Source organism: Arvicola amphibius, chromosome 6 (assembly GCF_903992535.2).
Source record: "Arvicola amphibius chromosome 6, mArvAmp1.2, whole genome shotgun sequence".
In the NCBI taxonomy this organism is placed as follows: Eukaryota; Metazoa; Chordata; class Mammalia; order Rodentia; family Cricetidae; genus Arvicola; species Arvicola amphibius.
In genome coordinates this window covers 72,178,994-72,194,176 of record NC_052052.2, presented here as the reverse complement: position 1 = coordinate 72,194,176, position 15,183 = coordinate 72,178,994, and the positions used below count along the sequence as shown (strand labels likewise).

Sequence of the window (15,183 nt, the reverse complement as noted above, 5' to 3'; positions counted from 1 at the left end):
AAGATAGTATTTGGCATGGTGAGGTTTTCAACAACATTTGTATGATAAATTTGCCAGTATTAGTACAGCAGAATATCAATAACAAAAAGTTGTGGGGGTTGTTTTGTTGTGTTTTTTTTTTAATCAAGTACACATAGAAGAATTTTTTTTAAAAAAAAAAAAAAGTGAATAACTGTAGGAGGAAGTAGAATGCCAGCACTCCAAGAACTTACCAAAACAGTTTATTGCTGCCATGGCAACAATCAGGTGACTCAATTCAGCTTGGTTCTTTTTCACTTGAACGACACAGAAAGGCAAACATTGTACTTGTTAACCTTCCATAAGAAGGGCTTAGCACAGACGTCTATCAGGTGACACTGATACGTTTAATAACGTTTGGCAGCCTTTGGAAAGATACGGTGGTAATCATCCACTAGTTATGTTAAGTCCTAGTTTGTCAATTGATTCTAGAAAAGTCAATATAATCATTGGGAGGTTAAGTGTCAAACACCTGCTGCTGAAATTATTAAGTAAAAAGGAGCATCATCATACTCATCTGCAGTATCTCTCTTTACTTCATTCTTAAATCGTTAATTAAAAAAAAATACTAGATGTGCTGGAAATATGGCTCAAAGAGCAAAGCTGTAGCCTACAGCAACAGAGTTTAAATTTTTCTCCTTCCCTGGCTGACACACTGCGGGGGTTTGTTTTTCCCCCATGTGAATGCGAGGGATTAGCCCTCACACCCACTTTCTCAACATAATGTCTCAGTGAGTCACTCAAAACGGGAGGGAGAATCTAGGATGAGAAAGCATGTGATGTGTGACAATTTAAAGCAGCCTGACGCCTCCCAGGATTGTTTGCTTTCTCCGAGACCTGTCTTAGATAGAGAGACTGCCACCTAAAATGAAGCCTTTCGGGTCTTAATAACAGCAGCCAGTGCTCAGTGAAACTGCAGCTAAACTACAAACACAAGGCAGAAAATCTTCCAGTGAAAGGCAGAAAAGCAGCGAGAGGAGAATGGAGGTCTGATCCTAATCTCCCTGTTCCCCTCCCTCCATTGAGAATAAAATTTATAACTTGACAATAAGTTATTCTTTAGCTATCTGTAAAGTCAGAGGATACATTGTGTGACTGTGCCATTTTACTTACTGAATAAAAACAATTTTTCAGCATAGAAGACCTCGGAACAGTTGTCTGTCTTTAATTAACTGGGCAAAACTCTTGAGGCCATATTTTTAAAATTTCTAGGATTTTTTTTCTCGTTCAATCAGAAACAGACAAAAACTTACTTCCCAAGATAGCCTTAAAATAAAACCAGCAACGTAATGCACCTAAATGAGTACGTGTATCAAGTAGCAAACAGCAAATGCACAATTATTGTATAGGATGCCAAGCTAGCAAAGTGTCTAAGCTAGGCGCTCAGAGGAAGCATCAGTGAGTGGCCGCGTCAGACCACGATGAGCCACCAGGAGTGTGCTAGCCTTGGCTTCTCCGGAGAGCGGCTACAGGTGTCAGTTACTACAGTCCTTGCAGGAAGTGCGCGAACCTCACTCACTCCGCATAGTCCTTCCCTACCAGTAACTGCAGATTTCTTTTCCTTTTCGGAAAAGTCACAGCCAGTTGTTGAAGAGAAAAAGCAGCTCACAGATTGGGTATCCCGGTTGAACAGCGCCCACCTCCAGTGCTCGTCGGATCACGCACCTGGGAATGAGTTGGGCCTCGTCTCCAAGGCGCGCATGGAAGTCCCGCCACGCCGGGCCCGGGATCTCTGGCTCTGACGCCTCCCAGGCTCCCTGGGCCTCTGCACTGTCCCGGCCGAACGCTCCGCGGAAGCCGCGCGCGAACTCCGGGAAGGTGATGGCACCATCGCGGTCGGTGTCGAGCCCCAGGAACACCGCCTCCGCTTCGGCCTCAGCCACGTGCAGCTCCGCGCACAGCGCGCCGAACTCCGCTCGCTCCAGGCGCCCGGAGCCCTTCGTGTCGTAGGCGGCAAAGACCGAGCGCAGCCGCGCCAGCTCCTCGGGGTCCGCGTACCCCTCCATGGCGCCGCTGGCCACCGCCAGGCTCTGAGCTCCAGGGCTCGGCCAGTGGAGCAGGTCAGGCCGGTTCTGCCACCTGCCCACCTGCCGCGGGCGGGGATGTCCGGATGAGGCGGGGCGCAAGCAGAGAAAGGCGCTTGCCTCCAGCTGCAACCGCCCGACTGGTGCCCCGAGCCATCGAGTGCCACTTGGCACCTCCCAGCCGGTCTGCTCCTCCCTACCGTGGAGCAAAGGCGCAGCGTAGCTCCCAGGCTTTCATGTGCAGCAGCTGGACGGACGGATCTTCTGTTTGACTTTGGGAGACATAGCAGGAACTAAGGGCACTCTGTCCAGCTCAGCTAATAAGGCCTGTTACTTAAACTCTCCTTTTCTGCACCCTAGATATGCATGGTGCCTGATTGCATATGTAGTGCTAACTCACAGACAAAGGAGGAAAAGGCAGGTAGGGATAAGATTCCAAACTGGCTAAACTTAATGCCACTGTATTCTCTCTTAATTCCAGTCACGTGGTAACTTTGCCTATATGTAGCTTTACTTTTTAAAAATCAAAGAAAAAAATACCAGAAGACTTTTCTCTAATTTTATGTAAGTTGGCATTGTAACATTGATCTCCCATATGCCTAAATTGAAACAAGTATTGTCACTCGGTGACTCTTCGGCTTTAGAAAAAAATAATAATGCCAAAAATCACTTAGAGGTAGCATTCTTTTTTTTTTTTTTTCTTTTGGTTTTTCTAGGGTTTCTCTGTTAACAGTCTTGGGTGTTCTGAAACTTGTTTTATAGACCAGGTGGCCTCAAATTCATAAAGATCCGCCTTCCTCTGCCTCTTGCATGCTGGGATTAAAGGCATGTACCACCACACCCAACTTCTTTTTAATTTTGTATTGAAAAAAAATATGTATTTTTGACCATGTTTTCCCCTGCCCCAACATCTCCCCTAGTCTCCCTGTCTTACCTCCCTCCGCAGCCAACCTTATGCTCTCTCTCGTGTGCATGCTCTCTCTCACTCTCAAAAAAAAAAAAAATACAGAACAATCAAACAGAAATCCAAACAAAGGAGCAAAATATAGTAAGACAAACAAAACAAACCAAAAGCTAAAACACAACAAACTAAAAGTGCCTGGAGCAGGCAGGCCAGGGGGCATGGAGTTTGTTTTGGGCTGGCTAAGTATTCCTGGGCATATGACCTGCCCTGGAGTTTGGTTGATACACCCAGTGACACTCCATTGGAGCAAACTGATTTTCCATCTGCCCCCAATTGCATATGTTTTCTTGATTAGGGGTAAAAGTTTGCATCCACCTCCCCTTTACAGTGCTGCGATATTGTCTGGTGTGAACATGTACAGGCATTGTGTGTACTGCCACAGCTTTTTAGCCTATTTGTCTATCAGTCTTATTCTTTCTCGAACACATATTTCCTTGGAGTCATCCACTACTCCTGTCTGTTACAATCTTTTTGCCGCCACATGTACGTAGATCCCCAGAAACCTTGAAAAAAGAGATTTGGTAATGGCATCTCTTTTAGGACTGAGTGTTGGAAAGAATCACTCTCTGTCCATTTTTCAGTTGTGGGTCCCTGTGTTATCAACACCTACTGTAAGAAGAAGCTGCTTCGAGGATTGAGCAAGGCACTGATCTATGAGTACAGCAATATATCATTGAGAATCATTGTATTGCTATGTCCGTTAGTGGAATAATAGTAGTGGGTTTTCCCCTAAGCCCATGATCTATCTAGTTGTAGGTTCTAGACAAGTATGATCAGAAGTCTAATACATTACTGGGCTTTATAATTACTGCAATGGGCTTTATCATAATCACTGATTTCATGAACTTCCCAGATTTTTTCTAATGATTGATTTTTCCATGTAATATAAAAACTGACATACTTGGTAATGCCTTCAAATTTCTACACCTCTGCTGATTTAACTGAATCTTTGTAACTCAAACTCATGCAGTTAGACAGTAGTTATGTTTTCCAGAGTTGTTTTAGCACTGCTTAGCTTTAAGTGTTTTCTTAAAGATTGTTCAGACAACTTTATTCATGATTAGTTCTCAGAATTTTCTGTCTTCTTTGACCTCTTCTTTCCTCCCCCAGTCTTTTCATTAAAAAGTCATCAAGAAATTCATATATTACAAATAGTGAGATACATGTTACTCAGTGGCCCATTACTGGACAACTCAAATCAAGGACACAGTGGCAGCCACTAATATATACCCTCCATCTTATCCAGCTGGCTTTTAGGGCATTACACTACTGCAGCTGAACAGGCATTTTTAAACACGTCTTACTATTATTCACCAGCTAATGGTTCCCAATCATGTGGCAGTGTAATGTCTCCTGGCATATTTGGCACTACCTGGAAACAGTTCGACCTTTGTCTTAATTTGGGAGGAGAAAAATGGTACCAGAATCTAGTAGCTAGGCTAGAGGATCTGAATGTTCTGTAATGCTCAGATTAACCTGAGCCCATTGTAAAATTATCTGGTGAAAATATCAATAGTAAAAAGGTTTAAAAGGTACCTAACTCAAAACTCATTCCATTGTGTTCTAATTAGAGAGAACCAAGAGAATACTTCAGATGGTCTTTCCAAGTCCTCGGCAATCTATTCCTATTGTGTAAGTCCAAATCTTTCTCCTTTTAGCCATATTTATCATGTAGCTAAATTATTATCCCTTTCTAAGAGAATAAATATAAGCACAAATCTGGCTTCTTCTCTCTCACACCGAATTACACCATTTATTAGTGGAATAGGATCCAGTTCCCACAGTTTCATTGCAATCTGTCTTTTACAAGTCCAAGGTTTATCATCCTCTTTTCTTATATCATGAAACAGGCTGCAGGAACTCTTGGAACATTAATAGCAGTGTTCTGTGGGGAGAGCTAATTCTATTCTATACAGAGAAATTCTATTACTATATTACAAACTAAAACAGTGAGTCGGGAATTGGAGATAACACAGGACTCTTGGATAGCCAAGGTCACCACCATGGTTTCTAGAGACAGCCTTTTCCCTGGTTGTTAGAGAAATTTCCAAATCAGAGATAAACTTAGAGCAAGTTTCTTAATGATTCCCTTGGGAAAGAAGAGGTTTGGGGTTGGATATTCTGCAAACACAAAGGAATTTGGAAAAAGGTTCAAATGAATCCTTCTTGGAATGAAATAAAACTAATAATATCTCCTAATTGTATTTGATTACCAAAACCTTTGGAGGGTTTGATTTGGTCTTTATTTAAATAAATTCCTACGGAAAAAAAAATTCTTCAAAATGTATTTTGTGAAGCTTCATGTTAGTATAAGGAAGGAGTCACAATAAATGATTCATTGTGGTACATTAGCCCGCTTACCCATAACAGAAGTGAACACTACCCTGGAACCCTGTTTTTTACCTGGTAAGTGGGAAAAGCTTTTAATGGAAATGCATTGTAATCTACAGTGTAAGGTTTCCATCAGGCACAAGAACCTTCCTCACACAGTGACTTAATTCTGCATTTACATTGCTCTACAAAGATCTGATATGCAAATTAAGGTGGAATTAAATATCCCACAAGTGCTACACGATGGAGGGACCATTCAGTAAGTCCAGGAATGCTCAGAACTACTTGCATCACTGTATGCATTTTACTTCTTAAAAATTATATACACATGACTTAACATTCTCAACAAATGAATTGGAAAATGTTGAGGACATATAAATAAGAATACATACTTAAATATATATGTTTTAAAGCATGAAAAATAATTTGATACTAATATACCCCTATTGAGAATTATCAGATCTGAACATTATATGACATTTGCTTCTGGTCTACTTTTCTAATAAAACTATACTATAGACCTTCCCATTTGACGGCATTGCATTTTTATAATTAATATATAACATTGTGTGTTAGCAATTACAAAACTTTAGTGAACCTCTTAGTATTATAGAAACATAGGTAGTGAGGTGGTGAAATGGCTCATCAGGTAAAAACTCTTGTTGTGCAAGCCTGACAATCCACATTTGATCCCCAGATCCAACAGTGGAAGGAAAACCTCAGCTAAGTACTGAACGTTGTCCTCTGACCCCATATGTGTACTGTGGCCTGTAGGTTTGTCTACCTCCACCAACACAAATACACAATAATAATAATAAGTTGAATAAAAATTATTGATGATACATATTTTCACAATGTTTCAAATAGTATTAAATAACATTTTGCATCTCAACCATATGACACTCATCACTTAAAATGAAGGAGCAGTGGTAGGTTCAAACTTCTGATGCCATTTGTGATGTTAAAGCAAAGTTAATATAATTTTCCATGTTACCAAAGTTGTGTCTTGGGTATATTGTCTTTCTCGGTTGAGCCAGAAGATTGTATTTTACATTACGAACTATGGAAGAGAACAAAAGAGAGAAAACCAAATACAGTGGAAAGTACATGGACCTCATTTCACTTCTGTGATTCACTAGATTATGGAAAATTCATTTTCCATGTTGTCTTAGCAGAAAGGAGCTACTGTGTTTGAAGAAAGGCATACAGCTCAGACCAGTGAATGACATTTGGTAACAGAAGACCAAGACTGGTGGTCAAAAGTGTATTTTTGCTACCACAGCTGTAGCACATCAGCAAACTAAGAGGATCTGGATGCAGTAAGAGAATGAAGTACACACTGAGAATAATGAGTGAGGTTTTGAATATTCCCAGCCCTGGGTATTTTCATTGAACTTTTGAGGTAATTTTTTGCTGACTCACATGAAACACATATTGTTTGTATTGTTTATTATTCTGAATAGTATAGATTGACTGGGGAGATTGACATCCTACTCAGAATTTTGTCAATCAGAATTTGTCAATCAATGTAGGTTATGACTGATTTGAACCTATGTGCTTTGTTAAGCATAACTAATTATATCTAGTATTTAATACTATTATAAGGAGACATTAAACATTTAATATAAACTTTATTTTCTGCTGCAAGTGTACAAAAAATTGATTGCTTATTTTATGACACACATATCCTTACAAAAATTCAGTAGAATTAGAATTTTTTTCTTTGTATGTTCATGTATTCTAAAGATAAAATAGATACCTTTTGTGTTTAGTCTGCATGCCTTTATTTATTGTATTTTGTCCTTTGCACTGATGATGTGAAAGAGAATGGCTCTCATATAAGCTTATATATTTGTGTGCTTAGTCCCCAGTTGATAAACTGTTGGGAAAGATTAGGAGGTGTGGCCTTATTGGAGAAGGTGTGTCACTGAGGGTGAGGTCTCAAATGACCATTTTAGGCTCGCTCTCTCTCTCTCTCTCTCTCTCTCTCTCTCTCTCTCTCTCTCTCTCTCTCTCTCTCTCTCTCTTTCCCTCCCTCCCTCCCCTCCCCCTCTCCCTCCTTCCTCCTTCCTTTCCCCTCTTTCTCTCTCCCTCCCCCTTCCTCTCTCTCTTCCTGTGTTTGTAAATCAAAAGGTAAAGTTCTCAGTTCCTGCTCCAGTACTATGTCTGACTGCTTTCTACCATAACAATAAAGGAATAAAGCTCTGAAACTAAGCAAGTCCCAAATTGAATACTTTCTTTTATGAGTTGTCTTGGTCGTTGTGTCTCCCCATAGCAATAGAATAGTAACAAAAACACAGGGCAAAGCTTCTCTGCCACTCTCTATGTTCCCTCTCAATCAATTATTTCCTTAGCTGACAGACCACACTGAAAAAGATCTGAGTTTCTAAAGGTTATGAAAAACAGAAAAGTAAATTATAAATGTTAAAAAATAAATGATACAAATTATGCAGGCCTAAGAATGTATATAAAGTATGTATAGATCTGATTTATAGTCTATAAAGATCTGAAAGTATGATAACTTAAGTAGGTAATGCAAGTTAGAGAAAATGATTATTGGATTTGAGAAAGTAATTCAAGGTATGTAACTTGAAAAAATAATTAAAGATAACTCTGAAAATTCCTCTCAGATCCTCTGATGCCTTTCACAAACTTTGACCCTACACCTCAAACTCCACCCTTAACTTACTCCTTTCAAGGTTTCTCCTTTCCCCACTTTTTTCTACTAATTGCCTCATATCCTATTATTTCCTTACTAGGAAAAGACATCCTCTCCAAAAGTGATATAAATTTACCCCAGCAGCATCTCCCAGAACACTCCTACATCCCTGAGAAAGAAGATAAGCTTCAATTTACAGGCATTAGAACAGACTTAAAAGGACACTGGTAACTCAAATTTATAGACAGACAAACAATTGATAACTGGAACCTCATAAAAAAGGTGAAAATGTTTTGTGTAGCAAAAAACACCATTATTTGAGTATCTACAATCTACAGATTATGAAAAAACTTTATTAGCTATACATATGACAGTGTTAGTATACAGGCAAACAAAGATAAAAAGAAATAAACCATACATCTTACCCCAGAATAACAAAGAAAAAAATATGACGAATGGTTCATAGACAATTTAAATTTATACCTATCTTCTTATTTTTTCTAAATTTTGTTGTAATTGTTCCTTGGTTTTATGTCTCCCAAAAGCTATCTTTCTACCTTTGTCCTTTTCATCTGCATGGCTGTATATACTTAGTGATAATGATCATCTCCTTAAGCTGACAACACACACTTGATTTTTATTGAAATCTGAATGAAATATGAAAATGAAAAAAAAAATGACCATGGAGTGTGCCGGAAGAGTTGCCTAGCCATGGTTAGATCTCTACAAAGATTTTGTTCATGGAGATAAGTTCAGCTAGATAAAAAGAGCTTATTTACATAGCTCTAAACATATTTTTTTTTTCTGGAATAGCAATGTTGGTAGCTTCCCATGAATGCAGAAAAGTTTTGTCCATTATTTCAAGATGTCATTATTTTTTTACAACTGAGTAGTACACCATTGTGTAAATGGACCGCATTTTCTTTATCCATTCTTCAGTTGAGAGGCATCTAGGTTGTTTCCAGATACTGGCTATGCCAAACAATGCTGCTATAAACATAGTTGAACACATGTCCTAAAATAAAACTTTATACAAAATAAAAACAATTAGTATATACTAATTAAATAAGTCTTCATTTTGTTTTCTTTATTGCCATGAACAAAAGATAGATTTCTATAAAAAGTTTATTAGTGATTAATTTTAAATTTCTGAAAATTAAAAGCAATGTATCATGACTGAAATGTGTCAACCAAAAATAATCATTTCTACCACAATAAAGGCTTCAGAAAAATTTATAACAGCTCTGCGTATTTCTACATGGAACACTGTAAATTTCCTTTGAAATGAGATTTAATGTTTTTCTGCTTTATGGTAAAAATACATTTATGGCTTCTTCAATAAACTAAATCTCTTTAGTTCCAAGAAATGAACTTGCAATGTCAACCACATGGAAGTGCTCCCTTCACCATATTCTTGCCCATTGTGTATAACAGGAGTATGAACAATTTTGTTATAAATTCACAAATCCCCGATCACAGTGAACTCACCAATCATCTCATAAGAATTTCATTATCCAAATAATGAAATATATATTTCAAATATATATGTTTGCTTGTTTGTTGGAATTCTCTTTATTCACTGGTCCCTGCCAATCTCATTTTATTACTTTTTTCTTTTTTATTGATTTTTATTGAGCTCTACAGTTTTCTCTGCTCCCCTCCCTGATTTAGGACTCTCATTGGTTAATTAATAAAGAAACTGATTGGCCTGATAGGTTATAACATAGGTGGGGGGAATAGACAGAAGAGGATGCTGGGAGTGAGGCAGATGCCTCGGGCAATTGCCCTGCCTCTCCTCTCTGGGACAGTCACCATGAAGCCAGCCACCAGGTCAGACATGCTGAATCTTTCCCGGTAAGACACCACTTCGTGGTGCTACACAGATTATTAGAAATGGGTTAATCAGGATATGAGAATTAGACAATAAGAGGCTGGAACTAATGGGCCAAGCAGTGTTTAAATGAATACAGTTTGTGTGTTGTTATTTCGGGGCATAAGCTAGCCAGGCAGCCGGGAGCCAAGCAGGAATGCAGCCCATAGCTCAACACTACACCTCCCCCTCTCTCCTCCCGCTTCAACCCTCCCCACAAGGTCCCCATGTTCCCAATTTACTTGGGAAATCTTGTCTTTTTCTATTTCCCATGTAAATTAGATCTATGTAAGTCTCTCTTAGTGTCCTCATTGTTGTCTATGTTCTCTGGATAATTATATTTTAAAAGAAAATTATGTGATTAAATTCCTGTTGGCATTGGCTTTTAACAGTTAGCATTACTAAAGTTTCATCATGCATAAACTTATGCAAAGAGGACATCTAGTTTGGAAAGATGACTATCAAAACGACCATATTTCAGAGCCATCAAAGTAATGAAGGCAAATGCAAGTTCCCATGGTAATGATCAATAAGGAATGTGGGACAACATTCCTACTCAGCTCTTATGAATCCTTGACTTTTGATTTGAAGTCAAGCACATAATTGGCTCCTCCATCAGACTACCAATAGCATACTCCAAAGCATATTCTGCTCCAATTATTGAATGACTACCATCACATATAGACTGAAAATAGATGCTCAACAATTCTGCCTCATACTAAAACTACAATCTTTTGAAATGGTATATGAGTGGCTTAACAACCTGATTTAGACTGAAATTAGTGGAATATTTCTCATTTTGTATTTTGAGAGTATCAGAGACTATAACCATGTTTATTCAAAGAAGGGAAGGGTTCGGCAACCCATGTATAGAAACACAATAAAACATGATTAAGCCCAATAGGAAATCATCACAAAATTGTTTGTCTTCTTGTTCCTAATTATTCACAATTACATTAGTTCTCATTTGGTTTTATGGATTAATTTAAAATCTATTTAGTCTGAAAAAAAATCCTTAGTCAGGAGCTTCTTTGAGCATGATTATTTGCTGTTAGTGCTTGAGGGACAAGAAAATAAAGAATAACTTTGCCATGGCAACATATTTTTACTTTGTCTTCTAGGTGTTCCCAATTGAACCTCGAACATGAATTGAATTTTAAAATATTTCTTAAGACTGGTATATATGCTTAGTTGGTATAAGGTTTTCCAAGCACACACAAACTTGGCGTAGGTCAGATCTGACATTGGATAGAACAATGAATTGCAGTTAGTAAAATCGCATTATGCAGAACAAATTCCAGTCAGGGGTAGTGTATGTTGACCTTTGGATAACAATTATTACATCTGACAATAGTTGATTCTCCAGAGAAGAGTAGGGAGATGGTGTACAAACTCAAATAATATCCATAGAAAAGGATATTATGACTTTATCTTTTGTACGTTGAAGCGTCTTCATAAAGAGAAAGGAAAAACTGAACAAGAATAAAAGGAAGACAGGAAAGGAGAAGGAAAGAAAGAAGGAAAGGGAGAAGGAAGGAAGGAAGGAATGAAGGAAGGAGACAGATTCAACCAAAAACCTAACTACAGTCAAGTTCCAGCAAAGAAATGAAAATATGAAGACAAAACATCTCTTCCAAAATCTAACAATCCCAAAATAATGGTGCCAATGAAAGCAGCTTGGAACTTCTTGACAAAAAGTTCAAAAAAATGCTTATAAACACATTGTAACACCTCAAAGAGGATAGCCATTAAGTTCTGAGATAATAGAAACAAACAACTGAATTGACTAAGTGAGACAATTCAAAATATGAAACTAGAGTTCAATCAGAAGCTAAAATTGTGGAAGTTAAACTAAAATGATTCTCAGAATGAAATTATTAACCAAATGATAAATTAGTGAAAATCCTTACCAACAGGATGCATTATGTGAATAAGAAAATATTAGGGCTTGAGATTATGTAAGGTTGTATTATTCAGCCAAGTACAATGAAATAAAGTATTTAAGGAAATACAACATGGGAAACATTTAGGACACATGAAAAGAACTATAAATTATAAGAATAGAAGAAGAAATCCAAGATGAGGGTATTGAAAATTGATGGAGGAGTGTCTATGTGTTACTTTCATTTTTAATAAAGATACTGCCTTGGCCCTTTAAGAGACAGAAAATTAGGTAGGCGGAGTAGACAGAACAGAATTGTGGGAAAAAGGAAGCAGAACTGGGGAGACGCTTCAGGCAGTCACCATATGCAGTCGCCATGCTTCTCCTCTCTGAGATGGATGCAGGTTAAGATCTCTCTTGGTAAGCCACCCCTCGTGGTGCTATATAAATTACTAAATATGGGTTAAAGCAAGATATGAGAATCAATCAATAAGAAGTTACAGATAACGGGCCAGGGGCCAGGCAGTGTTTAAAAGAACACAGTTTCCGTGTAATTATTTTGGGTAAAGCTAGCCGGGTGGCGGGACGCAGCCCGCTGTTCCTTCTACAGAAAATATTTTTAGTAAAGTCATAGAAAAAAAATCCCAAATTGAGAGAAAGAGATGTCTATCCAGGTACAAATGACATGCAAATAGAACTAGAATAAATATAACTAGAAAAGAAACTCCTAATAATATATTATAGTTAAAAACACTAAAAGCACAGAGTAAGGTAAAGGTACTGAATGACACAGAGAAGAGTCATGTCACATATAAACACAGAGCAACTGACATAACAGTTCACTATTCATCAGAAATGTATAAACTCAGAAAAACTTGAAAGACAAATTCTTATTTAGAAAGACTGCCAACACTATTATCCTCAGTAAAACCATCATAATTGAAGAAAATAAAACTTTCTATGATAAACCCATAATAATATAAATTCAATACAAATAAGTCACTTCTACATAGGATACTTCAAGGAATATTTGAAACTGAAAAGAATAAACACACTGAATATACTATGGAAAAATAATGCCAGAAATTTGTCAAGTAAGTTCTAATAAAATACCACAAAAATGTTCAAGAGCCTAAGGCATCCTTTCCACCTTACCCCCTCCCAGTCCAACAGATGTCAGTGTATCTAAGGCCTGAAAATTTGTGATGCAAGATGATCGATGCTGATATGAATGCAGTTGATAGTAAAAATCAGGTGGAACAGGGAAATAAAAGGCTACATTTATTAGGCAACTTTTGTAACTCCACTCTAGCACACATTGGGAAGATCTTTCTGTAACAGTAATAAAGTAAGATAGACTGCAGCTAAAATCAGAAAGCCAGGTTCTTGAACAACAATAATATACACAAAAATCTCACATCAGTTTCTAGTGTTTTTCAAACAACTGATACAAACAGCAAAAGAAAGCAAAGAATTCATTGTCTCTTCTATAGAGTTGCTGCTCTTTTTTTCTCTCCATTAAAACTTGGATAAAATCCAAAAGTTAAAGTACCTTTGTTCACTTCCTTGATTATTTATAAACATAGTGTCAGATCTGTGTAATATTAACTACAGCACCATAAACTTCCCTGAGTACTATATGAGTCTATAAAAATGTTCATATATAGAGACTTCATTTAATTATAATTTTAGATATTTATGATATTTGAAGACAAATGTTTTAATAATTTTCTCTGACACCTAGGTTTAGTGTTATTTTTCTGTCATATACCTAATTGATAAAATATACAAGAAAATAACCATGTTGTGAAAAAGTGACCAAAATCATCTCCTGAATGTCCAGCTTCTGTACCTTGTCTTTCTTCATCTCCTTCTTTCTTTCAATATCCCTTCCTTAAAAGAAATTTTGTTAGTTATCACTGATTAGTAAACTGAATTATAATTGTTGAATTGAATCAAGGCTAAAGCTTGCCGTTTGTCATACTAATAAAATATAAAGTAAGTCTGGGACCTCAGAGGGAGTAGAGTAGGTCTGAGACAGGACCTCTGTGGATCCAGGTGTTGGTCTGGGACATCAAAGGAAATAGGCATGAATCTAAAACCTCTGCAGGTCCAAGCATGAGTCTGGAACCTCTGAGGGAGTAAGCCTGAGCCAGGTCCTCTGTGGATCTGGGTGCACCCTGAGCCTGGATACTCCAAGGCAGTAGACTGGATCCAGAGACCTTTGCAGGACCAACTTCAGGCCAGGGACCTCTGCAGGAGTGGATCCAGGCCAAGATTTTCAGGAACAGGTCAAAGCCAGTAACCTAGGCCAAAATAGACCTGAGGCAATGAACTCCACCTTGGGCTGGAGCAGGACTGAGGCAACAAATTCCACAGGAGTAGGACTGAACCAGCTACCTTGGCTGGAGTGGGCCTGATGAAGCAAGCTTCATGGGAGTAGGAGCTGGGAGCTAATCCAGTCCCAGGACACTGGCAGACCAGGATTGAGCCAGTGACCTGGTCCAGAGCAGACCAGAGACAGCAAACTCCACAAGAACAGGTACAGGGGAGTAACCTGCTGAGTGAATGAGCCAGAGCCATGAATCTGGATCCTTCAAGGGAGTAGACCTAAGCCAGGACTCCTATGGGTCTGGGCGTGAGTCTAAGACCTCCAAGGAACTAGGCCTGAGCCAGGACCTCTGCCAGTCTGGGAGTGAATCTGAAACCTCCAAAAGAGTAGGCAGGAACCAAAGATCTTTGCAGGGCCAGGTGTGAATCTGGGATCTCAGAGGGAGTAGGTTTGAGCCAGGACCTCTGTTGGTATGGGCATTGGTCTGGGACATCAAAGGAAATAGACAGGAACCAGACTGCAAGACTCTGCAAGTCTGAGCATGAGTTTGAGACCTTGGAGGGAGTAAGCTTGAGCTAGATCCTTTGCAGGTCTGGGTGCACTCATGCCTGGTAACTCTGAGAAAGTAGACCAGAGCCAGAACTTTTGCAGGACCAAATCCAAGTCAGTGATTTCTGCAGGAGGGGAATCCAGACAAGGATTTATATAAACAGGTCAAAGCCAGTAACCTAGGCCAAAGTAGGCCTGAGACAGAAAACTCCGAGGGAGCAGAGCAAAGCCCAAGAGCACTGAGCTATCATCTCCAGAAATACAAAGTAACCAACAGGGTAACTAGAACTGTTGCACTGACTGTACCATGAGAAACAACCATCTGAGCTTTGCATTCACTGGCCCATAGAAGATTAATCAACATAATCTCAGCCCCAACCACACCTATTAGAGGAAAAGATAAATAGAAAAGATAGGAACACATGCAACATCACCAAGAGCAACACAACACCAACAAATACTAAATAAAATACTGGCAAATGAATCCAAGGACATATCAGAAACATCATTCACCAAGATAAAGTCAGCTTCATCCCAGAGATGCAGGGATGGTT

The 15,183-nt window shown here is 38.6% G+C and overlaps 1 protein-coding gene across 1 annotated transcript in view; it reads right to left on the bottom strand.

Annotated features, from left to right (window-relative positions):
• Rasef (RAS and EF-hand domain containing) overlaps positions 1 to 2,024 on the bottom strand; it is a 65,806-nt gene extending 63,782 nt beyond the window's left edge. The window contains exon 1 of the mRNA XM_038334128.1: positions 1,684 to 2,024. Coding sequence (XP_038190056.1) covers positions 1,684 to 2,024 — 341 coding nt within the window. The remainder of the gene's footprint in view (positions 1 to 1,683) is intronic.
• Between the last annotated feature and the right edge of the window lie 13,159 nt (positions 2,025 to 15,183).